Source organism: Pongo pygmaeus, chromosome 3, assembly GCF_028885625.2.
Source record: "Pongo pygmaeus isolate AG05252 chromosome 3, NHGRI_mPonPyg2-v2.0_pri, whole genome shotgun sequence".
Taxonomy (NCBI): domain Eukaryota; kingdom Metazoa; phylum Chordata; class Mammalia; order Primates; family Hominidae; genus Pongo; species Pongo pygmaeus.
The window spans coordinates 145926885-145954423 of NC_072376.2; the positions used below are offsets into that span (position 1 = coordinate 145926885).

The following is a 27539-nucleotide window of genomic DNA, read 5'->3' on the forward strand; positions in this document are numbered from 1 at the left end:
TAATGGCTACTTTATTATCAGAAGCTGTTAACATGACAATATGGTGCTTGTTGAGAAACATACATGATTCAATTCATTTTAGTATATTCTTTTTGTTTTTGTTTTTTTTTTGAGATGAAGTCTCTCTCTGTCACCCAGGCTGGAGTGCAGTGGTGCGATCTTGGCTCACTGCCACCTCCACCTCCCGGGTTCGAGCGATTTTCCTGCATCAGCCTCCCGAGTAGCTGGGAATACAGGCACACGCCACCATACCCAGCTAATTTTTTGTATGTTTAGTAGAGACGGGGTGTCATCCTGTTAGCCCAGATGGTCTCTATCTCCTGGCCTCGGCCTCCCAAAGTGCTGGGATTACAGGCACGAACCACCTCGCCCAGGTAGTCTATTTTTTTTTAAGGTACTGATTGTTAAGTTTACAGTGCTTAAGTATAGCAAAAAAAACTATGACACTGTAGATGAAACAGGTTTCTGATTCTAGTGTTTATGTATTATGAGAAAGGCAGTATTTTTAACTGCTAGTAAAAATGTTGTAGTCAGTAGGACGTTTTCCCCACCTTAAGATTGGCCTGAATCTTACAGTAGATTCCAATATTACCTGTGTTTGATATTCATCATATATTTTACACAAACTAGAAAATTAGCTTTAATTTATCACCAAGTGTTTTAAGGCTCATCTATATGTCAGTCACTATATTTGGGCTGAAAATTACCACTTTATTCCATAAAAACATATTTTAAAATGTTTTCATCATATTTTTCAACTAAGTTTCTTTAAACAAGACATAAGCATAGAAGTAACACATAACTAAAATCAATATTAAATACTTATTTTCTGGATTAAATTCTGAATCACCTTGGATACAGAAATAGTCAAGATAGAGGTGCTCTCCTCTTCTAACAAAACATATGGGTTTGTTTCTTAAAGTGCAACACATAGTAGAAAGTTCTGAGTCAACAATGGCAACAGTAGACAAAATAGATACAATAAATTTGTCATGATGATATATACCTGATGGTGTATGTAAGCTTAAATGTTTCACAGGTAGATTTAATCTGAATGGTAGGAATAAGTCTATAGATAGGAGAGTTAATGTTACAGCTTGGCAGTTGCCAGACATTATATACTTAGAAAATGTATAGAAAACTTGAGGCTGACCTGAAAAATTAGGATAAAATTCTTGTATATTATTTTCACCATTAATAAGCCTAGTTCTGATTCCAGAATTAATTGTCTTGTTAGTCACTAGTAGTACAGATTTTAGGTCTATTTTCTTTAGAAATGCATATCAGATGATTACATTTGAGGTCATAAGATAGCTTTATCCTGATTCTTTACTTACCTCTATCTTTTTATAAAAAAACAGTGGTAACAGAGGACAATATTATACAGAATCTAGAGCATTCTCATAAGTAATATTTTTAAATATTTTTTAAATGATGAATACTTTCAAGCATACAATAGTAGAGAGAATAGTGTACTAAATCTTCCACGTTTTCCATCACTCAGCTTAAACAATCAACTCTTGACCAAACTTGTTTCATCCAAACACTGATACAACTGCTCTTTCGTTCAGACATTTCAAAGCAAATCCAGAAGGATTCTACTGTTTAATCCATTAATATTTACACTTTGCTTGTAAAAGATAAAGTTTTTGACATAACCACAAGAGCAATATTTCTTCTTAAAAATAATTTTTTTACTATCATTGGTTATCTACTTATTATTTAAATTTCCATAATTTTCTCACATATATTACTTATATTTCCAACTGATTTTGATTCATGACTGAAATCAGCTTTACAGGTAGCAGTTTTTTTATTTTAAGATTTTTTAATCAAGGTATAATATGCATTTAGAAAAGTACAAAAATCGTGAATGTATAACTCAAGAAATGTTTACAAAATGAGTATACCTGTATAGTTACAAAAACATTATCACATATTTGTCCAGTAGCCAAAATATTACTACGGTAGTATGTCAAGAAATCCATTCTTCTGCCCACTTACAGTTACTACCACCCAAAGCATTACTACTATCCTAGTCTCTAACCAAAAATTAGTTTTTCTGGGGTTTCAACTTTATATAATTGGAAAAATAATGGAGTATATTTGAGTTCCACTAAAATTTAATAGCCAGTTATTTCCTTGATAATATAGGGAAAACCATCTGCAGAGCCTAATAAATACCAGTGTGTGAGCAAAGAAGACAATTTAGTTAGTATTAATTATCCAAAGTCACATTGCCTCCTTCCCTTAAACCTAGAAGTGATACATGCTTTCTTCATCATTTTGGAAGATACAGTGTTCTCCTTGGATATAATTTCTCTATCTTTGGAGTTCTCTTTGTGGCTAGTCTATCAGAAATGCCTTATACTTGTCTTCATATCTTTCTTATTGATTGAAACTTAATCCTTTGTTAACTTAGTGGCTTTTATAGAAACAAATATTTAAATATATTAACTTGAATACCATCTAATAGCAAAAAAGTAGAAAAATTGAGATGTTTGTATCTCATTTTTCTTTGAACGCAGATTAGAAGATTGTGACAAATTGTGGATTATGATGCTTAAAGGAAATTTTAAATAGAGAAAAGAGATTAACATTTTGGGAAATGGAGAGTTTAAATGACTCAAGGAATTCTGAATTGAGAGGAAAAGTAAAGAGGTGACATAATAAATGTTTAGTATTTAAACAAATGCTATATAGATAAGATGGTAGTCAGTTAATCTGTCTTTATGGAGAGCAGAAAAGAGGAAATGTATCTATATAGCTCCTGTGAGATTTAAATTACACATTACAGGAAATTTCCTAACCTTGACATCGGTTCTTGCTCCTGAGGGATATGGAAACATTTTACCTAGAAAGCTTTATAAACTACATACGTATGCATATGCCATCTGTGATTTGGTGAAATATCACGTTCTAGCTGTGCATTGTATTTGCCCACGAAATGCCTTTCCTCATCTGCATCTGGCAAAGGAGGGAAAGGTTCAATTTACTTGAAGATGAAGAAGAGACAATTGAAAAAGCATTGGTTTTATTTCCCTCCCTTCCTGTTTCTCTGGGAATGACTTTTTATTTTTCTTTCTTTGGAATTTTTTAGAGGAAAAAAATTTAGTTTCTTAAAGTCTTTTTTTTTTTTTTCTCATCTCACATGTTGAATTGCAATGGAGAATGAAATGTCCAGGAACAAATATTAAGATATTGTAGTTTTAGAAAGAGATTTGGGGAGATGCATAGAGTATAAATGCCGAGTATGAAAATGTCAAATATATACACATCTAATAAATACCATAGATTGTGTATATTAAAAAGTATGCATCATAACTCGCAGGTTTAAAACTTCATATTGTATGTAATAATAGCTTACACATTAAGCTATTATTATACAACAAAGTCATTTGACTCTAGATGAAAAATATCTTAACCTTGTCTAATATTGAGTCTTCTCTTTACTACATTGGCTTGAATGAGAATTTTCACTTTTGGTATCACGTCATCCTCTATTGAAGTTTAAGGCAATCCATGGTGGCAGTTAGTATAGAACAGCTGACAATTAAATAAAAATGAAACACCTATTATTAATCATCCAAAATCATAATTGCTTACTACCCTTAAACCCACAAGTAATACATGCTTTCTTCATCACTTTGGGAGATATAGAAAGCAGATCTTATATGCCATATATAATTCTATCTGGAGTTGATATTTGGAGATTAAATTATAATATATCCTAGCTTGGTAATGTGGAAGCATGAATTAGTCATACACTTCAGAAAAATAAAATGAAAGAGAAAATAATCAAACGGAAAACTTATGTTGGTTAAACATTAATACTAAATTTAATAATAACAGAAGTAACTACCTACTAAGTGTCCATTTTATAGGCATGAGTAAATGAAATAAGACAAAATAAAGACATCACTTTTGTAAATTGTTACAAGGTGACAGTTCTCTTCTGTCAAGGATCACAGTATGTCCTGTGAAATAGGCTATAGTAAATAATTTTAGAATCAATTTATAAATATTTTATATTATTATATAAATATACATAATTTTATGTAGGCAAAATGACTGGTATTAGACAACTTAGAAATGCCTTTTTTGATGGATTGGAGTGAATTCTAACTTCTTAGAGCTTGAATTAAGCTAATGATTGAGGAAATCTATACTTTTAAGTTATATTATGGAGTGATGTGAAGATAATTATTTCTCAAGTTATAACAACATAATATTAACTCCTATGGAAATTATTACAAACATTAAAAATTCAGGCTTATATTAGAATTATTTTTAGAAAATACTTAACATTGAATAATTTAATGTTTGCCTCTCACAGTTAAAATTGAGCTTGAAATCTAGTAACATATTCCTTGATAATGTAAATCACTCTCTTTGTAGTAATTTTTATAGAAATTGTTTTCATAATGCTTATAAAAAGTGTGCTTATATATCCAATATAGAGAAAGATTACCTTTATATTTTTCAAGGAAACATCTAAAGTAGTTACAAAGGCATATCATATTGTTTTGAAGTTAATTTTAAGTCTGTGTTCTTTTTTCTAATCTTTTAAGTTTCTTCTCATTTAACTTACTTTCCTCTCTAATTTCAAAGGGACATCAATTGGCCCTATTATTTTTAGTAGTATTATTTATTGTAAAGAAGCACCATAACAATTTAAAACTGTAAAAAGTTTTTAACCAACTGCTTTAAGCAAGTCTTCCCAAGCTACTGACAAGAACAGTGTGACCCACATTCAAGAAAACTCATTGTTGGGCACAACTGTTTTCCAAGCACAGTGGTCTTCAGTTTTGTTTGGCCTAGAACTAGATTATAGAAATGTTCTTGTGGCCTGGAGTATAGGAAAATGCTTATGTTTCATGAACTCATCACAGGCTGATATATGGAAATAAGATTATTATCTTAATTTAAAATACCAATATAATAGCCAGATAAACTGAAATACTCTTAAGAGATCTCCACAGGAAAAATAAAAATACTATCAGAACTCTGGTTGATAATGTAAAGGGAATTAGATCAACTTACTTGCTAGTAACCACACATAGCCCAATGCATCCTCATTTGATGTTAAGTGATCTGTACCCACTGCACAAATAAAAATATTCCAATCAGGTTATCTCAGTGTGATATGCTCTGGGTCATCCCGGAAACACTGAAAAATGCAAAACACGAAAAAATCAAAAGTGTTTTGAATGATTGTATCCTCCTTCCCTTCTCCAAACCTTATGCAAATCAACAGTCTTCCTTTGAGATTTTTAGCAATGAATAAAGCAACCTTGGGCATATTGGATTACTCCTGAAAAGTTTTCAGCTTTAAAATGTGCCTGAAGCACAACATGCTCACCTGGTTGGATGTGGTATACTTAGTAAATACGTGCTCAAAACATACCCTGTTCTTATTGCTTTCAGAATAGGTTTTCCCTAAGCATCACTAATTTTACCATTTTGACTTTATTATAACTTGTAACTTTTAATTTTAGAAGATATCATTTTTATTTTGTTCTCCAAGTATGTCTTTACCTCCTTTGAACTTATAGCCTACTATGGATTTATGAGTGACCTTTGTACATGTTCTCACATCAGAGAAGCAATGTGGTGAAGAGCACCAGTTATGGGATCAGTCAGCCAGGTTTCAACTACTGACCCAGCCAGATACTAGCTGTGGGACCTCTCTAATTTCTTTAACCTTCCTATAATTCCTTTTCCCCATCTGTGACATGCATCCTCCAAAACTCATTGTGGAAATTAAATTATTGAACATATTTAAAGCAGTGAGTGTCTGCCCAAAAGAAGCACTCATTAAGTGTTCAAGGCAACCATATATTCAGTTAAAATTGGAACAATGACATCAGCCTGAGTATGGACAAAATTACAATTCTGGGCTTAAATAGAACTAATTATGCTCTCTTTTACTCCCAGAGAAAAATCAGACTCCAAATGTTCTTTTCACAATATATCACTATTTTACATCTGCAGTATATATATTCTTTGACATAATACATGTTTTAAAAGTACAGTCTCCCTATTTTTCTGTTCCATTCAAGAAAACAATGGAACAGATATTATAGAACCAAATACATAATGCTCAGCAAAGATTAAGCTTTGTTTGTTTCATGTGTTAATCACAAAGCGTGATTATAACTTTTAAAAGTTCATATTCTCATTATTTTACTTAATTTGTATGCTTACAATAAGTAAAGATACTTGGTTATGTACAGCAGTGATAATCGTCTGAAGAATACTCATTTTTTAAGCAACAGATTTTAATTTCAGTATAGGAAGTAGCATATTATATTTGATAATTGTAGAAAAATAAAGGATTTCTATTTGCTCAGGCAAAAAAAATTAAAATAATGAAAATCAATGTCCATATAGAATTTGACTCATCTATGTTTAGAGAATCGTATTGGCATATTGGTGCAAATTCTAGCCTTATACAAAATATTGTTATCCTAGAGAGTTCTGATAGCCCTGTGTAAAAGACATAGATGCCCTAAAATGATCAAAGTAAATGAAAGCCATCTGTTAGTATGAAAAATTATGTCTTTCTGTAACATATACCAAATATATCTATATCTGTCACAGATCAATATTTGAACACATAAAAGCCTAGAGATACTTTTGCCTCCTTTGTCCTTCACTAAAATCTTATTATCTAATAAATCTGATTCTCCCAATCAGCTTTCTATTTATATTTTTGTACATTTGTCTTTCAAAGTGATACAGAACTAACAAATAGTGTCACAGACCCCTTTGAAAAAAAACCCAAATTTAGTTTCAGCTTATAGTTTATTCATTGGGCTCTCTGTGTAATTCTCATGTTTTTTTGATTCTATGTGTTTCTGTCTTCTAACTTCTACATCAGTTTTGCATGTACATCACTGTTTTGCCCAAATAACAAGAGACCTAACAACTAAGTTTTAGTTCCCAATTTCATTTCAGAATCGTTCTCATTTATGTTTATTCCTCATATGAAAAGAAAAATTTCTCATTTTTTATACAATGATAAAGCTCTTGCATTTAATATTGCTATTTCTAGCAATGGAAGAAATTAAATATTAAACAAATGTAATTGTTTTTTAATCTAATATGCTTGTGAATGCAATTGCCATAGTCACCTGCAATTAAGCATTTCCCTCTTATCAAAATGCACTAGTTTTCAATGAGTCTATGTTAAGTTTCTCATCGCATTCACAGAGGAACGTGATACTTAATTTATTAGAATAAAATATCTTTGACTGTCTTTGGGAAAGACTCCTTACAGTGTAATCAAGGAAGAATTTGCAGAGCTCACTTTGGGGCCACTATTCAAGCACTATCTGTGTGATTTTTAACGGACAGAGACCAAGGGCATTCTAGGAGCAGGAAAGTGCATGAACCAAAATGCAGAATTAGAGAGCAAATAATAAATATGGTGAAGTAAATATTCTAACTTGTCCAGTCTATCAGATATATCCAGAGGTATAGTGAAGGTTAAGATTTGAAAGTTGTTTTGGATAGACCAAGACACGTTTTGAATAATAATACCAAGAGTAATAGTAGCTAACATTTATAGAGATGACACAAAAAGCCAGTGTGTGTTTTTTTTTTGTTTTTTGTTTTTCTTTTTTTTTGAGACGGAGTTTCACTCTTGTTGCCCAGGCTAGAGTGCAATGGCACTATCTTGGCTGACTGCAACCTCTGCCTCCCGGGTTCAAGCGATTCTCCTGCCTCAGCCTCCCTAGTAGCTGGGATTACAGGCATGTACCACCATGACCGGCTAATTTTGTGTATTTAGTAGAGACGGGGTTTCTCCATGTTGGTCAGGCTGGTCTCGAACTCCCGACCTCAGGTAATTGGTCTGCCTTGGCCTCCCAAAGTGCTGGGATTACAGGCATGAGCTACCCTGCCTGGACTCTTTTTTTTTTTAATTAAAGTTTTTGGAAGCAAAAAACAGACATGAGGAAAGATGATAACTTAAAATACTGGTAAATTGAAATGTAGCAGGGGTTATTTTTGCATAGGAAAGATTTAATCAAATGTATGTTACTTTTAATCACTTGAAATATGTTATTTGAAATGCTATAATTCAAATTATCCATGTGTCTTCACTAATTCTGTGAGTTGCAGACGAGATCTTCCTAGGGTAAGGTTTACTTGTGAGTGTCTCTCTATGAAAGAAGAAACCTAGAAGCAATTATTTATTCTAAAAAGTTTCAGTCTCACAGTTATAAAGTGAATTCAGTATTAGTCTGTGATCATTATGTGCCTTATTTTTTCTTCATTAAATGTTACGGAAAAAAATTCCTGTACTCTTTTATAGGTTTCCTAAATTTTGTTTCTGTGGACACTACCCAAGGCTTGAGATAGTGGCATGGAATCCCTTCTTTAAGCATCTCATCTCATCTCTTTTTCCCTTTCACAGTCATCCTTAGAATTGAGTTGGCCACAAAGTAGCCAGGCAGTCTTTTTGAGTGCAGTGTTTGGTTACATTTTGAAGATTTAGAGTAATGGAATGCAAACTACTTCCAGATATGGAAAGTATTAACCCTGAGTTCTCCCACTGGGCTCTGTGCGAAGGCAGGCGTATACTTTGTGTTCCTCAAATCCAGTCCTTTCTGACTAGCTTACCAAAATCAATAAGGCCTCCTCTCTTTTACTATCTAGCCTTTAATATTAACTAATTAGACTATTTCTCCAAAACATTTGACTCATGTTCTCCTCTTAACACATTTTTGAGGCTCTCTGTTGAAGGCACAATAACATTCATATTTATTCTAGTTTTTAAAGACTTTTATACTTAAGCTCTGCCTACATTTCTGTTTCACATCATTTAATAATTTGTCAGCTTCTTCACAGATACTTTTTCTCAAGCCCTTGTGTGTTTATACATTCTGTTCTTCTGACATCCTCTCTCATCTGAAAACCCACTTTTCTCTCCATTCATCTGCATGATCGTCTCTTACTCATCAATCAAGATTCAATTTATTTTACTTTTAATGGGAAGACTTCTCAGACACTGAGATACAGACACTCTAACTGTAACTTCTTATAGATTCTTATACATAATTGCTGTCTTTAGAATATTTTGTGAAACAATTGTTGGTCCACTGGACTGTAAAATCTTTTAGAGCTGAATCATTTGCTCCATTTAAGGGTCCCATGTTCCATAACTGTGTCTGGAACAAAGTAGACGCTCATAAATGCTTATAGACTACATCAGTGAGTCAATAAATGAAATATTCTGAATGCAAATGAGGTGCAATTCTTTTTTCTTCAAGATAGTTTGTCTAGGCCTCTACCCTGACTTAGATAAATAATAAAATTACAGTAGTCTCTGAATTACGTTAAAAAAAGCAAACTAAAACAACAAAAAATCTTAACCATTTCCAGTCCTAAATAATCTCCACTGTATTTTATCTTCTTTCAAACTTTCATAATTTTCTGTTTTTATTCTGGCCTTAACTATACTAGTTCTTTTATTCTTTCTTCTGGTATATCACTTTGTCTTTCACAACTCCTTTAAGCTCATGTTTCACCATCACTCCCTGCTAATTTCACTAAGCTATTTTCTTTTCAATTGTCTGCCACGTATCGTATCATCGGAAAACGTATACGTAAACACTAAGTAAATATAAGGTAATCTTAAATATAAACATAAAGGGTGAGCCATTGTGGATATGTATAATATTTATAAACAGGAGGTTGTTGATAGTACTGTATACCTATGGCTGGAGGCAATTCACCTGACTTTTCCTTCAGGTTTCTGAAGTTTTTATGTAACAGTTTGTATGTATATGGCATTCTTATTTATCGTCATTATTGCATAAGTTATATTTGTTTTATGGCATTGTAGTAATGAATGGGTACATCAGATGCTATTTTTTTAATATCATGTTGAAGAATTTTGCTTTCTTTATGAGAACATTATTATGAGATATGTAGGTAGTTTTGTACACTTGTGATAGTTTAATGACATTGCGTATATGTAAGTATACATTTTCAAAACTTTTTAACTAGAATTCTTTACTGGCCCCAAGAAAGATTGATTAATTAAAATTTGAACTTTTATTTAAATTTATTGTAATGCTTTGCATAGATAGTAAATATAAATGCAACATTTTTACTTTGCTATGTAATTAAATGTTTATAATAATTAAGATGATCTCTAATTCAACACCAAGTTTAAAGTTTCCAAAAGTAACATAATAATTTAAGGATCTAAATCTTGGCATCTAATTAGAATGTAATTAAATAAATTTTAACCTTTAACAAGCAGGATATTATCTTGTTTCAATAATTTAGCATTTTTGTTATTTTTTTAAAGCTAAGTTTCATTCATTGCTTATCAGTTTTCAAATCTCTAATTATCTGATGACAGGTTAAACTGAAAGGAAGAAAAAGAGGTGGTTTAATGAGTTTCTAGAGTATAACTAAAACTAAAGTATGTACCCAGGCCTTCATTTTAGGATAGGCAATTAAAAATTATACCTTCTATGCCAAGAAGAAATAATATTTATTTAATATGCTATATCCATCTCACAAAAACAAAAATTTTACTCAAAGAACAGGGATAAAATGTAATCATAATACAAAGAAATAATTTAAATAACAGTTAAGATTATACAATAATCAGACAATTAGTCATTAACTAAAAATTTATATTCTACATAACTTAATTTTTTTTATCTTTCTGAACTCTCATGCCTTAATTTTAAATTATTTTGATGGAAATATATAGATAACTTATTATACAAACTAGTCCTATACTATAATTTAAAAACACAATGCAACATTTTTTTGACTTTAGTGGTAAGTAGTGTCATCTGTGCTATCATGAAGTAGATGCCCTGACGACAGCATTGCCAGACTTAACAAACAAAAAATACTTAGCACCCAAATATTCTATGGGACATACAGCTACTAAAAATTATTCATTGTTTATCTGAAATTCAAAGATTATTGCGCACTCTGTATTTTTTCTGGCAACCCAACTCAAGGGGTTATCGGAACGTGTAGTCTTGGTGCTTTAGTGCGGGGTTGTTTTTTCTGCATCTCTTCTCTGTGGCCAGTTTTCAGTGTGTGAACATTTTTAACCCCCTTCTTAGTCTGCCCTTCCTGCTTTTAAACTTCTATTTGCCTTAACATAGAAGTAACTGAATTATGTTAGGGGAAATCCGATTATCAAGTATTGAAATAGCCATACATTTACACACTGTTTCTAAGTTGTATGTGTTGTGTCTTCTTTGAACATATGTTTGAATAGGTTGTTTAGAAATATTTACCAACCCAGAGCTTCCAGTTGTTTACATTTCTTAAATCTGTTGGGTTGTGGTTAAATTATTTTGAAACTTCACCCTTTTTTAAGTAGGTTATTGATGGTTAATACATTAGCTACGTGGCTATGTATTTTTTAATGAAGGTCTTATTATTTGCTTGTATTTTTTTCTCATCTTACATTGTTGGAATTTATACTTGATTTTCGTATAAAAGATGAAGTTGTGCACATCACAAGTAGTTGGAGTGAATATTGTGATACAATAGGTGCAAATAGGTTTATACAAGCACAACATTCCTGTAGTTAGGAATGGCCAATCCCATTCAGCATTTTCATGCCTTCTGTTTTGAAAATCAATGCTAGTTTCAACCTCACAGGAAAGGTGCTAATATAGTCTTCTTATAATATTGTTTTGAAGGAAAACACTTGAAAAGTAAGTGTCTAAATGTCACTAAATATTATCAGCTCTCTACTTCTCAAAAAAAAGAACTGTGTATTTTTTTAAGTAGGGATATTTTGTTGGAACTTCAGATACACACAATACTGATAAAGTAATGTAAATGAAAGTATCATTTGTTGTTATTAAAGTAAGATATAACTGAGTGAATTGTCTTCAAAATAAATTTTAAGGATACTTTATTGATAATGTAAACAATGCTATTTTCAAATATTTCTGGAACAAATCACAATTTCCATATTTTAGTGGACTCTGATGAGGATTCCAGAAAAATTTTCAGTGATATTATAAACATGCAGAGAAAGATATGTTATATTTACATTTCCTAAATATACACCAGCATAGGGTCAGAACATGTGAAAAATAATTCAGTCTCCAAACTTTACTTTGAGATACTACTTGGGCGATAGTGTTCTGTTTGTCAAATAGAGCCTGGTATGGTGGCCAACGTGCCCAGGTTAGGGTCATATCCTGTTATTTTTCTCCTAAGGGAAAATTTATTATGCTTCTAAAACATAATTTTTCACATTTTTAGAGAAACTTGAACTAAGTTCAAGGACATTTTACAAAATTCTATGCTAGTACATTGTCTTGGCTTTTTTTAAACAAATATTTTAATTTAAAAGTTTAATTTTTTAGAGTTTCAAAAATAGATCTTTAGAATACTGACAATTCTTGTATCTAAATGGAAAAGTTAAAAATGATTACTCTGTGTTTTTAGATATCTTCCTCAAATCAATTCAAATAATAATATTCAAAGTGTTTTGTCTATAGGAGCTAATACACTATCACTAGTTTTTGTCATAGTTAAAAGCACTCTTCATTCATATAATTAATTAGAAGTATTATTAAATCAAACAAAATTGAGTTACTATAACTGCATCTATTCTCTTAATAATATGAGAGGTAGTTGACATAGTTGCAGTAATCCACTGGATAGATATTTCCTGGTGAAACAGTTTTAAATGTACTATTGCCTTGTGAGAAGGTAGTTTTGATTTACACATACACATATATGCATGCACACACACATATATAAAATTTCTCAGTGCCTACTGATCTTCCATCTAGAAAAAATATCTGTAATGTTTCAGTGGATTCACTTTATCATACAAAGCTATGTGAGGATAATTGTATACCATTGTATTTGTGGAGTACACTTTGGGACAAATAAAAGCTCCTATTTTTAAAGCTGTTAAGTCTTTTGCATAGCAATGAAATTTTGTTTAAGAATAAACACTGATCAATACTAATTTCTGAAATTCTCTTGGTAGTAAACTTAGGGCCTTTCACAATATATCAGCTCTACTTGATTTGGAAGGTATCTCCCAGATAATGAAATAAATTTATTCATTGCACACACTCTGCTAGGTGAGAAAATGAGGATGGATCCATTTCTAATTCATAGCTTGAAGTTGTAAATAGTCTCTTTCACAATGGTAACATTAGAATTTTAGGAGAGATGGCCAACTATTTAAGGGTGCCAAAGTTGCTAGAACGAGAATGTCTATGAGACAATTATTATGCTCAACATGCTTCTCTCTTCTATTTGAAATTATACATTTTATTCATTCATTGATGTATATTTCTATTTCACAAAACTATGTTTGCCAATTTCTTATTTTTAAATATCCCTGGATTTAAATTTTAATTTAATAACTATTAATTGCAAACTATGTTGTAAGTATTCAATATACACATAAATTAAAATAAAAATAAATACCTGCCTTTACTGTGTATTTCTCATATTAATGGTCTAAAGCTTTGTTTGAGTCATTTATTTTACAAGATTTGCTTTCTAAAAGACGAATAAGGTTTACATATAGTACATATTATAATACTACCATCTCCAAGCTCCTGTTTTCCACCTATGTTCTGTAATCCCTTATCTCTGTCAAAATAGAGTAAAAAAGCATTAAAGCATTCTGTCTGATGAAAGGAAAAAAGCAAATTTAGTCTAAGAGAGTATGAACCTTATGAATTAAAATTAAGAACCATAGTTTGGCGAGGCACAGTGGCTCATGCCTATAATCCCAGGACTTTGGGAGGCTGAGGTGAGCAGATCATTTGAGGCCAGAAGTTCGAGACCAGCCTGGGCAACATGGTGAAACCCCCATCTCTACTAAAACTACAAAAATTAGCCTGGCGTGGTGGTGCGCAACTGTAATCCCAGCTACTTGGTAGTCTGAGACAGAAGAATCGCCTGAACCCGGGAAGCTGAGGTTGCAGTGAGCCAGGATCACACCACTGCACACCAGAGCAAGACTGTGTCTCAAAAATAAACAAATAAACCTGTTTTATTATATATAAATATAAATAAACAAGTTATTTATATTTATTCACATATATTTATATATAATATATAATGTGTATAATATATAAATATATATTTATATATAATATATGATGTATATAATATAAATATATATTTATATATTATATACATCATATATTATATATAAATATATATTTATATATTATATACATCATATATAATATATAAATATTTATTTATATGATATATGATGTATATTATATAAATATATATTTATATAATATATGATGTATATTATATAAATATATATTTATATAATATATAACATATATAATATATAAATATATTTATATTTTTACATATATTTATATATAAAATCTTGTGTATATATGTGTAAATATATAAATACATAGAAATATTATATATTATATATGTAAATATAAATATATTTATATATTTACACATGAGAACTACCTTCTCACAAGGCAATAGTACATTTACAACTGTTTCACCAGGAAATATTTACCCAGTGGATTACTGCAACTATGTCAGCTACCTCTCATATTATTAAGAGAATAGATGCAGTTACAGTAACTCCATTTTGTTTGATTTAATCATACTTACTTCTAATTAATTGTATGAATGAAGAGTGCTTTTAACTATGACAAAAACTGGTGATAGTATATTAACTCCTATAGACAAAACACTTTGAATGTTATTATTTGAATCGATTTGAGGAAGATATCTAAAAACACAGAGTAATCATTTTTAATTTTTCCATTTAGATACGTATATATTTATATATTTACACATATAAATAAATATATAAATGTATATATTTAAATTTAGAATTTAATCTGTTCATAATTTCTGGGGAGAGAAAGATATGATTTAAAATCCAAACAATATACAACTATATTTTCAAAAATAAGAGCAAATATGAGTGTTCAAATGGAAGGCAAATGAAAAATCAAGCAGTTACCCTCTTTTAATAGTTAACACTACTGTGCTCATTTGTGGATATAAGGTTAAACTGAAAAAAAAAATTCAAAAAATTTTAAAGGGAACCTTTAAATGTGACTCAAGAATAAGACAGAGGAAAGTTAAAACAATGGATTAACTGTACAAATTTCTAATGGAGACTCACTTTAAAACTACCCTGAAGTGTGTGATGTGCTTTTACATAGAGCAGAGAGCAGATATTTCTGACTTCCAGAGGGAGTAATTTGTTCAAGTTCTTGGACGCTAGATGCATTTATATGTAAAGAAGTGTCCTGATGATGAGGCTTATTGAACACTTGAATAAGCTCTGGAGTAGGTTACTGATCTCAGCCTCTGGAAATTTTTCACTGTAGTGGAGAGTCTCAGGCATCAGAGATATTCGAAGGGTGTCCTTTCTTTAAATTGCAGAAATAGATTATTTCATAAACTTAATGTATTGCTTTAGTTTCTGTGGTTTATACAATCATAAAGTATAAAGGGTATTTTCTTTCCTCTTTTGCAAGTTTGACCATGTGAATATTCAATTTATTAAATTGTTATTTTAATGTATAATATAAAATAATTTTTACCAGGCAATTACATGCAACGAACAGTATATCAGTACTGACCATTTTACAATTATTTCTGCAACATACATGTGACAGTCATTTGTCTTAAGTCACGAGTCAATTTAATACCTTAAAATTTTAATTTGTTTAAGTATTTAATTTTTCTCATAGCTTAATATCAGTTGCAAATTATAAAAGGCAAAAATAGGATTTCACAATATAAAGAAAAATATACACCATGGAACTTTTATTAAAAATTATATCTATGCTAAGTTATGAGAAGGTAGATACTTGAGAATCTCTTTTCCATTAAGGATACATTTTCACCTATGATTTAGATATTAAGATAAGTGTCTTAATCTAGCATTTATGACTCACTATGAAGAATAAATGCACTGAATGAATAAAATTAAGAAGGAACACAGTCCTTTTCCTATTACTTCTGATTTCATTTGATTGAAAATAAAACCTTCTTACCTATCAAGTGACCAATTCCCTACATGCTGATGCATCACAAGAAAAAAATGCTTCTGTGAAATAAAAAGAAAAAGAAATTCTCCAAGCATGCTTTGATAATTCCAAAACATACGTAGAATATATTAGAAAGCATAGAGATTCTCTGTGTATTTGACTCATTCTGTCAAACCTAAAATGCATCAGCAAATGTATAGCCATGTTGCTTAACACTGGAATAATTGTCCTGGAACTGGCTCTAAAATGTCATCAATTAATATTTTTTTTGTGGGGAGGGTCAGATAATATTTGCTTGCTACTTGTCCAACATTAGCCCATACAACCCTAAAAGAATAATAGGTTTTGTTTGTTTTTTGAGGCAGAGCCTTGTTCTGTCTCCTAGGCTGGAGTGCAGTGGCAGGATCTCAGTTCATTGCAACCTGCACTTCACAGATTCAAGCAATTCTTGTTCCTCAGCCTCCGAGGTAGCTGGGATTACAGGCCTGTGCCACTAAACCCCGCTAACTTTTGTATTTCTAGTAGAGATGGGCTTTCCACATGTTGGTCAGGCTGGTCTCAAACTCCTGGGCTCAAGTGATCCGCTCGCCTAGACCTCCCAAAGTGTTGGAACTACAGGCCTGAGCCACCGAGCCCAGCCAAGAATAATAGTTATTCAGTGTTTAAACTCAACTCGTAAAAGGTCTGAAATAAAGCGGATGTGACTAAAACTTTAGTAATAGTATAAACTATTTCTAGGTTGGCAGGATTTTTGGCTCCTCTGTATCCTTGGGCTCCTTGTCTGTGGATACAATCAACTGTCGATTAAAAATATTTGGAAAAAAGTCCCACAAAGTTTCAAAAAGCAAAACTTGAATTTGTCATGCACAGAGTACTACCTTGAATTTATGTGAATGAAGTGACGTGCCTGGTGTTAGGCATTATATTAGATGTTGTAAGTAACCTGAAGATAATTTAACATATTTAGGAGGACATGCATAGGATATATGCATACACTACAGGCCATTTATAAGGGACTTGAGCATCCTTCGATTTTGGGGGCAACCTGGAAACAGGCCCTCACAGACACTGAGGGATAACTCTTCATAAATGTAAGATTAGCTTCTGACATGGAGGAAATCTTCCTTCCTCAATCTAATTAGTTCTGACCTTCAGAACTTAGATAAGATCTAAGTTCAGATCTTATATTTGTCCTATCCAAATCTGCATTACTGAATTAACGCATAGGTGGGAGGAAGTAAATTTAATAAAAGGTGATTATATTATTCAGACGACAAGTACAATAGGTGAACTTTAAAAAAGAAAACACATAACTCTAAGCAGCAATTAAAAGATGTCTTTTAAGTTTATGTTTATATTTAAGATATTGAGTATAATGTGTGTTAAGCTTCTGTGTTCTTAAAACTGAACCATTTTAATAATTTCTTTTATTAAAAAGAAAATTTCTGTTTGTATCCTAACTAAATCAAGTGAACATATAATATTTATGTTAATGGCTTTTAAGCCGTAAGAACTAGAAATGATATTTTATTACTCTAAACATATGCTAGGTTGACTACTTTCTGAATTTATACTAAAATGTAGTTTTTCAGTATATTAGTTTTTTGACACAATGAATTAGTTTATAGGTTGACTATAGGTCACTCCTGAGTTTCTTTTGTTCTTGAACTAAGAAAAGAATGTTTCCTCTAAATCAGCATTTTCTGATTTTTACTATTAGCAGGAAAGGCCCCAACCCAGCTTATTTTGAAAGAAGTAATATTATTTGTAGGTGACAATATTTTCCTGGGTTGTCCAGAAAGCACAAAATCTTTTGTAATTAATAATAGTGTTTCTTTTCACTCACCAGTGGGTCCAGTTTGGACAACAAATTATTTGGTGACCGTAATGATTTGCTCTGATTTATTTTATAAACTTGGACTTCTAACATTTCACTATTTGAATTTATTGAATAATTTTCAATTCCAATTGGTGTAAACAAATTTATTTGAATTATTTCACATATAAGTTTCTCATGAAACAGTTTGAACTCAAGGACACAGAAAAATAGGGTTTCATTCTATTAAAATAATAATTCCATTTACTTGTAGAATATTCTCTGGAATATTATGACCTGGTTATAATGACTACCATATATTTTATCGAATTCATTTTATACTTCTTGATACCATATATTACAAAATATGTTCTGATTACTTTCAATACTAGCTATTATACTACACAATACATGTAGATACTTATTTTCACTTTCATTTCTGTTGATGATGGTGCCTGAATGCTATGGTTTTGTTTTTTTTTTTTTTTTTGAGATAGAGTTTCGCTCTTGTCTCACAGGCTGGAGTGCAATGGCATGATCTCGGCTCACTGCAACCTCTGCCTCCTGGGTTCAAGCAATTCTCCTGCCTCAGCCTCCCAAGTAGCTGGGATTATAGGCGCCCACCACCACGCCAGGCTAATATTTTATACTTTTAGTAGAGACAGGGATTCACCATGTTGGCCAGGCTGGTTTCAAACTCCTGACCTCAGGTGACCCACCCACCTCGGACTTCCAAATTGCTGGGATTACAGACGAGAGCCACCACATCCGGCCGACTGCTATGGTTTTAATTGATGTGCCTGCTAAATGGTGAACTAGTAAAGAACTGCTTCATGGTCAGAAACTGAGCTTTTGAGGAAAAATAAATTAGGATAAATAGATAATTAGATAGTCTTGAAATGAGTTGAAATATCAGAGAATAAGGTTGAGAAGATCAATGTGTTCTTATCTTTGTTTTAAAAAAGCAACCATTTATGAGATTAAAATAATTGTTTTGCTATTTAATGTACTTTGTAATTTTAATGAGATATATGAAAATTTAATCTAAATTCAACTAGCTTTATTTTCAGCACATTTTTGTTATATGTCTGTTATGTGCCAGATACTGATAGATATGATACAACTTCTGCTCTCATTGTGCTTATGGTCAAATATTACAAAGTTTATGGATAAGGGAAGAAATATTGTTTATAATTACAAATAAACAAAATACTTAAAATTATGAAATCTGGGCAATCAAATCTGGGCATTCTGCTTTGTAATTTAATATATTTTATACAACTGGAGCAAATTTGATAATATCTTTCTCCCCTTTGCCTTTATTAATTCCTTTATGAGAAAACTGATTCTCATAAGTAAGAATACTTTAAAAAAATTTATGGGCCATAAAAATACTTGGTTTTAAAATTTTATAAATGAGATTAAATAAACCTAGAAAATGTGAGTCATCTTTAAATTATTTAACTACGTAAACACTTTCTGGTACAGTTTTCCATAATAAATATTGGTTTAATATATATAATTTATAGTTTATGAAATTAAATGTCAAACAAATTATTTATAGATTTTGCTAGAAACTTTTTATAGAAATGTAAGGGCCACACATTGTTTTTGTATGCTCTGTGCATAAATAGTGAAGTGTAGGGATTGTTTTATTTAGATAACATTAAAAAGTTAATCTTCACAAATTTCATCTTTGGTATATAAAATATACATTTCCCATGCAAAACTAATTTATAAGTATATCAAAATTATCGTTCTCAGAAAACCAAACAACAGAATGGCTGTGACTACGTAGAGCAGTGAAAAAGTTTGACACTACGTGTGTTTTGTATGAGGGTACAACTAGTTTCTAATTGTATTCTTTCTTTTACAATAACGTGTAATTCTAAACTCCAAAAGTCAACCTCTTTTTCTTAGAGTATTTTTCTTTCTTTTTCACAGCACGGAAAAGGATATGCTAGTCAATTCTACAGGACTTACCTGAAGCAGCATGATTTGCACAAAGTCGACCAACAAAAGCATCAACTTTTCAACTTCATTATCTTGGCCATCCAGTTAGTCATGTGTAACTGAGTATTAGATTTCGGGCGGAGTCATCATGGCCAATTATAGGACCTAATTGCTCTCAGCAGGCCTGAGAAATGAGTTGAAATGTGCAGAACTGTAGAAACTTTAGAGGCAACAGATTTTGCCTCCCCGATCAGTGTGTGCCTGTTTACAGCACTATCTATCTTTCTCTTTCCAAATGTCACTGAGCCCTTTAGATGTTTATATTCACCACGAGAAGCCAGTCATAAAGATAAAGGAAATTTGTGCATTATAAATGCAATATCACTGTTTTAAACTTGACTGTTTTATATTATTTTTGTGTGATCAAGTGTTCCCCAAACTATTCCAACTTTACAAGAGAAATTGTGATTATGTTCTTTTCACCTGTGGGTTATAAAAAATGTTGTATTCCGAAGACCCACAAGATATCAAAGACATTCTGTAGTTTATACACCGTGTTGCAAAGTGTTTACTGTACTATTTCAAAGCTTCTAAATAAATATAAAATATATATATTATATTATATAATTTTCCTAAAATGTGGTACAACTCAGTTGGTTTTTAAATGGATGCATACAGTCCACATCATACAATAAAATAAAAGGTAATTCAGGGTCCCAAAGACAAACCTACTAAGAAAAAAATCATTAATAGTTTTCTCCCAATTTCCATATCTTACTCAACCCTGTTTTTCCTTGTTTAAAAGAAAATGATGCTCTAAGCTACAAAATTTTGTCAAAAACTCATATTGAATTTTCAATGCCAAAGATGTAGCTATTGATGTTATCAGACAGAGCACTGACAATGTACTATCAAACTGACAGTCTGCATAAGTCTGATTCTATTTCTATGGCTTAGAATTTAGAATCACTTAAAGCTTTTATAAAGAATCGATAAATTCACCTGTATTTGTTGTTAGAAAAAAACCGGGTGTCTGTACATTTTGTGGTATAAAATATGTAATTGAAGATTACTATTTTAAGAAGTCATCAGTCATATCACTCACACAGAATTTTATTTTACATAGTTTTGTGACTTAATTACACATGAATATAAAATCCATAACTCTATATGAATATATAGAGACATAGAAACATCTGAACTGACAAAGAATAACTATAAAATATGAAAGATCTCTAAATTTAAAATAAATTTAGAGATAGAATCATGGTACATTATTGTTTCAGTATTCCACGTGAAAATTTTATAGCTTAAATATAGTCAGTGTTTGATTAATGAAAAAATTCTTCATGAGTCAGCCTTCAAAAGTTAAGCTTGCTTTTTACTTTTATGTCAACAATATTAATTATTAAATTTAGTAAGTGCACTTTCCTTTCTTTTATATATTTTTTCTACTGTTGTTTATGGCTTGTTAGAACACATTTGAGAGGGGAAAAATCAGAGAATATAAGATAATCTTTCAGGCAAAAAACAGAATTGTCACAGCTCCCCTCACCCTCTAAAACATTATATCAAAACATTATATCAAACCTTCAACATTATATCAAAATGTTTGCCCAGTTAAAATTAGAAACCTGTTTTGAAATACTTTCCTTAATTTTTAACTGATCTTATATTCAATGACAGTTTGAGCTGCACTGTGTTATTAAAGAATAGACTAAAACTTAACATTTGACAAATGTTCTTCATCAAATTTTATGTAACTTAAGTGGGAATTTTTCCCTAGATTTAACTTTAAAATGCATATACACACACACACACACACAGACACACACACACTCTTAGGTCCTGATATGTACATTTAGAGTGATATATTGGTATCACTCATTTGAATGTTATCAAATTAGATATTAATATATCATATTCCAATCAGTTCATATATCAAAATAATGTATGTAATGTTCAGCCTTTTGAAGTCTGTTTAAACATATATGAAGCTAACAAATCATATGTAATACAAAAAGCACATAAATTCACTAAGTGCAGCAGTAACATTTTCTTAAACTTTGGCATTACTACATTAATATTTTGAATGATAGACTATTTTAGCAAGGAAATGTTTATACATAATTTAACTGGAAAAAAGTCTGTTTGTTCCAATTCTTTTTTTTAACAAGAAAATGATTTTCTTGTTGAGTCACTCTGCTTTAATTAAAATGTTTCACGCATCATTTTGCAATCATGGGTGAATATCCACATCCATCTTCCTTACTGCATGCATTGAAAATAAGATTATACTCACTTCATGTATAGTAATTATATTAAGTCATTTACTTCAAAGACATTTTCTTTAATTATTTAACCTTTTATATCATTGTATATAATCTCCCTTGAACCAACTTTTTTTATTATATATTTGTGTATTAGTTATTTTCATATATCCTAGTAACTAGTTACACTAACTTACACTTTAGTTATCATCAATCTACAAAACCAAAACCAGAACTTCTTCCTAATTTGCGGGACAAATAGAATTGTTTAAGGATAAAATGCTAAATTATTAGGTCATTAATCAACTTATCTGTTGCATCCAAAGTAAATTAGAAGTTACAACAGAGTAAGGATATGATTCTTGTAAGTTGGTTAAAATGTTTTCTTCCAATGAGGGGGACTATAAAATGGAAAGTGCAACCAACAAATAATGAAGGTTTCTATTTCTAATTAAGCATTTACTAAATTAATATATCAAGGAATTTTAGAATAGGCTTTCTATTTAATCTGGTCATTCTAATATCCAATCTTACATAATTTTATATACATCAAAGAATAATATCCATAGTATTAGTATTTCATCAATAAATTATTTCAGAAAAAAATAATCATGTCATTTACTCCTTGTTAACATGGTTAGTTTTAGAGCAGTGAAAGTCAAAAAAAATTTCCTGTGGAAACAGTGTCTTAATGTTTCAAAAGTATGTCAAAAGACAATTTTTAGAAAATATTTCATCCACATGTAGAATTCTAATTTTTAACGTGTGAACATAGTTTGGTGAAATCATCTTAAATCAAATTTAAATATCACATCAGAATTACTTCACAGATATAATAGTGTCAATGATATGTGTATCATCTTTTCTTGGCAAATATTAAGGAAATATGTGTATTTTATTTTTTAAAGATATTAAATGCACTGCCTTTATCAAACATTGCAAATTAAGAACTATCATAGAATATTTAAGTATTTTAATTTCTCATTGTTTTATTTGTTAATTGGGTTGTAATTTGCCATCAGATTCTCTGTATTATAGGAGCTATCTTGCTTCTTCAATAAGAGGAGGAAAAAGAATCTCACAATTCCCAACATAATCTTTAACAACTGTACATTAATTGTACCATTTTACCTTCTAAACATTATTTACTGGAGCTCAGTTAATCTTTAAAACAATTACTCAGGCAGAGTGTGGCAAAAGTTCAACAAGATCAAGAAAAGTATTCAAGTTATTGACTGATCATAGCATTGTTATTTGTCATTGCGTGTGTTTTTCCCCCTCATATTTCTATGTGTGCTATTGATACCCAAGGAACTCAAAAATACTTAAAATATTGGTATACTTGATGATTTTTCTGAAAATCTTATATTTTTCATATTACAAATTCTTGAGTTCTTTATCTTTTTCAAGTCTAATTTTGTAGTGGTAAAGGCTTTGCACTTAACATCATTTTATGTTCCTTTTTAACAAGGAAAAACAGAAAATAATGGAATTCCATATTTTTTACACCATGGAGTAGTAAAATTATTTTATATATTGTTAGTATTTCAAGAAACATCCCTCTGCTAAGTCAGACAAAATCCTTATATAGTAATTTGTGAAACTGTTCAGTAGAGTATTTTTTTCTTCAAATCTTGGCATAGGTTTTAGATTATAGCATTCTGTATGAATGCAGGTAGATGGGTGCCGCCAGAGTATTGCAGGCAATAATACGACTAAAATTCTAATACTTTTAGTGTGCATGCGTGTATTTCTAATCACTGTTATTTTTTAAGTATTTGTAAAATTAGAAAAATTGCTTTTATTTCTTGAAAAGTTGTCACATGCTTAGTTTGAAGTTTTACTCTCCAGATGTTTTTGAGTTGCATAAAAATCTTGCGTTCACCATTCAAAAAATATTAAATTTCACATGAGACTCAAAAATTTCTGAATGATGGAACTCAGACTTCCAATACATTCATACATGCTAGAGCTGAAAGTAAGCAGGGAATTTCAGCTCTAACCACATTTTTGAGACAGTTATCTGTGAGTGAAAACAGGGTATTATAACAAAAGATGAGTTTCAATCTTAACTATAGTGTTTGTTACTGTGAATGCTATAATAATACATAAGTAAAATGAGTGTAAATGTAATAAATTATTTTATACTGCTGTATACATATGAAATAAATAAAACTAGGATACATATTATGCCATTTTTCCATGCATGGATCTTCCACTGACGCCTGTGGGAGCTTTGAATAAAAATCAGTGGCAAATATGGCTCTAAGTTTAAAAACATCTAATGCTGATTTAGTAATTTTAGTCTTAATATAACAGGTCTAAGGGGACATCTGTTCAAAACCGAGTCTCATTTGAAGCAGCATATGCTAGGTTTTAAAGGATTTCATTATATTTATAGTTTTGAAAGTAGACATTTAGTTGTATATGATTCTCATGATACCCAAAATGAATCATAGAAGTATATATTTTTCCACCTAATGCTGTATTTACTTTTTAACTTTTTTTTGATGTGTAGTAATACCAAGGGTCCACAAAGATTAACATAGAGGTTGTACATAAGATATGAGTGCCTTCAAGCAATAAAAGAAAGGGATTTTATCTATAACTTTAGAAACACAGCATTTCATATTTAAAGTTGATAGAAATATAAGGAAAAATAAAATCCATATGGGTATCATTTTCCAAGAACAAAATATGAATTAAGGGATAGATACTTTTTACAATATTAAAATAATCAGAATTTACCCTATAGAAATTTAAGTCTGAAGTAACTACAAGGTAATAGAAGAAATGTGCTTCTTAATCTCATGTGTGTTCTCTGTAACTGATTTTCTTGAGTTCAAACTGCACGTATCTGGACCAAGGTTCATTTTATAAGGCAACAAGTTAGCCAGGAGGAGGGTGTGGCTAGGTGTTTCTCTTGCTTTGAACATCTAATAAACCAATTCAGTGGAAAATAACCAAATAAAATACAGAAGAATGATAGTTCTCAATGAAAGGTTAACAGCTATGATTACAAGTTGCCTTGGTTCCCCCTGTATATCACTACCTTTTATCCCTTATTTTCACTCTTTCTGGGAAATATAGACCCTTTAAGATTATGAATTTTCAGTGGTAAAATTAAATTGTATTAGATTACAGACATATACTGAGGTCTGACAGTGAGAGAAAGTAAGAATGAATGGTACTATCTGCCTTTAGGAAAATTATAATTTCCAGGGAAATTGGAGGAAAATATTAAATAGTCAAATAATTAAGTGATCAAAATTTGTGGTTGAGAGTTATTAGTGTCACGAGATTATAACATAAAAAATAAGTAAATAGAATAGAAAAATAGATTAGAAAAGTATCAAAATACATCATTTATGTAAAAGCAAATGGTTCTTTGTGAAACTTTTTTCAGATATATATACATATATAAAATAGGTCACAATGTAAAATATATTTCTTACTGTGAATCACTCCCCAAAATATTTGAAAAGCACTGCACCATATGATCTGTATTTCAAATTTAAACTTATTTAATGCTGTGGAAACAGGGAAGATATTTTTGAAGTTACCTCACATCTGAATCTTCATCTTTTACCCTTTGTAAAATATGGATAAGTACACTTGGTTGTAGAATTGCTGTGAGGATTAGGTGAACTGACGAATCTGAAATGCATAGCACAATTCTAACACAGACTTGTAACTGCCTAACAGGTTCACCTTGCCCACTGCTTAGACACAGCCAATTTATCAAGACAGAGGAATTGCAATAGAGAAAGCTATTCATGCAGAGCCTACTGTTAGGGAGACCAGAGTTTTATTATTACTCAAATCAGTTTTCCAGAGCATTTGGGGAATCAGAGTTTTTAAGGATAATTTGGTGGGTGGAGGGACCAGTGAATCAGGAGTACTGATTGGAGGATTCAGAGATGAAATCATAGGAAATAGAAGCTGTTAAGCTGTCATGTTGCACTGTTAGTTCCTGGCTGGGGGTCACAAGACTGGATGCACCAGTTTATCAATCTGGGTGGTGCCAGCTGATTGATTAAGTGAAGGGTCTCCAAAATATCTCAAGCAGTGATCTTAGGTATTACAATAGTGAGGTTATCCCTAGAAGCAATTTAGAAAACGTCAGAATCTTGTAGCCTCCAGCTGCATGATTCCTAAACCATAATCTCTAATCCTGTGGCTAATTTGTTAGTCCTACAAAGGCAGTCTAGTCCCCAGACAGGAAAGTGGTTTGTTTTGGGAAAGGGCTGTTATCATCTTTGTTTCAAAGTTAAACTATAAACCAAGTTCCTCCCAAAGTTAGCTTGGCCTATGCCCAGGAATGAACAAGGACAGATTGGAGGTTAAAAGCAAGATGGAGTTGGCTAGTTCGGATCTCTTTAACTGCAATAATTTTCTCAGTTATAATTTTGCAATGGCAGTTTCACAATGCAAGTAGTATAAGTTATTAAATTTTTTTCAACATTTAACCACTGATCTTGGTTACCAAAAGTATAGAATACAGTCTACAAACAAAAGAAATTCTTTTCTCAAAATTTCAACCTGCCACAGAGTTGTGTCTAAGCAGTGCAAATTTCAAAACCTCAAGATGAAAGTAGACTTGCCATTGGGATCCACTCATCAGCTCAGTTCATATTTGCCTCTCCATTTATCAGTGGTATGGAGTACAGGAAATAAAACACATCTGGCTGGGTTTGCTTTCTTCCTCCACTTCCTTTTACAGCTCTCAAATAGTCCTCTATCTCTACTATTGAAAAATACGTGTGTACGTTTGCACTAGGACATATTTATCTGACCCCAATGTCCTTTCTGAATATGTATTTCCATACAAATAAATGCTTGTTGGAAATACTGCATATTTGACAGAATCATTTTGTTTGCATGTGATTTTCATAAAAATGAATTTGGGCAGTATTCGGTATCTGATCAATAGAATTGGATTTTAAAGGTTGATCTAATAGTGGAATTCTTGAAGTTGTCATTACTTAGCTTGACAGGCTCTGTTCCTTAGAGGTGTCCTCCTCTTTACTTATTTTTTTCATTTGAATCAATTAAAAGTTTTATCTCCTTGTCATGAAAACTAGGTTTTAAATTTCCCATTTAAGGTAGTTCAAATTAATCTGTAACTTAACTGATATTTCTAAGGGAGTATTCATATTGTGAAGGGAATTTATTGATGCATAATGAAAATATTATGTAGATAAAGATATTTTTGTTTTGGTTTGCTTCTTTATTTTTCATAGAAAACATCTGATGATCATTGGGCAACTCCTCCACCAATCTGTCTGAAAGATAGGAACATTTAGATAACATTGCAATCACCTAATCTGAAACACAATCCCCATCTCCATTTTCTCCCTATCATTGTGAATAACTCTTCTTTTGATCATGAAAAAAGGAAGAAAAGAAGTGTTGACATGGTGAATTGTGTAAGCCCACAACTCTAAATGTTATTTCAAAAATGTGAGAATT

General features: G+C 31.1%; 1 protein-coding gene across 2 annotated transcripts in view; it reads left to right on the plus strand.

Moving 5' to 3' along the window:
- PCDH10 (protocadherin 10) overlaps window positions 1–27539 on the plus strand; it is a 62244-nt gene that overhangs the window by 21437 nt on the left and 13268 nt on the right. The window contains exon 5 of one of the 2 annotated variants that reach the window (XM_054485883.2): window positions 19789–20414. The exons of the other annotated variant lie outside the window; for it this stretch is intronic. Coding sequence (XP_054341858.1) covers window positions 19789–19808 — 20 coding nt within the window. The 3' untranslated portion in view covers window positions 19809–20414. Of the gene's footprint in view, window positions 1–19788; window positions 20415–27539 lie in introns of those variants that run through there. 2 annotated transcript variants of the gene reach the window in all.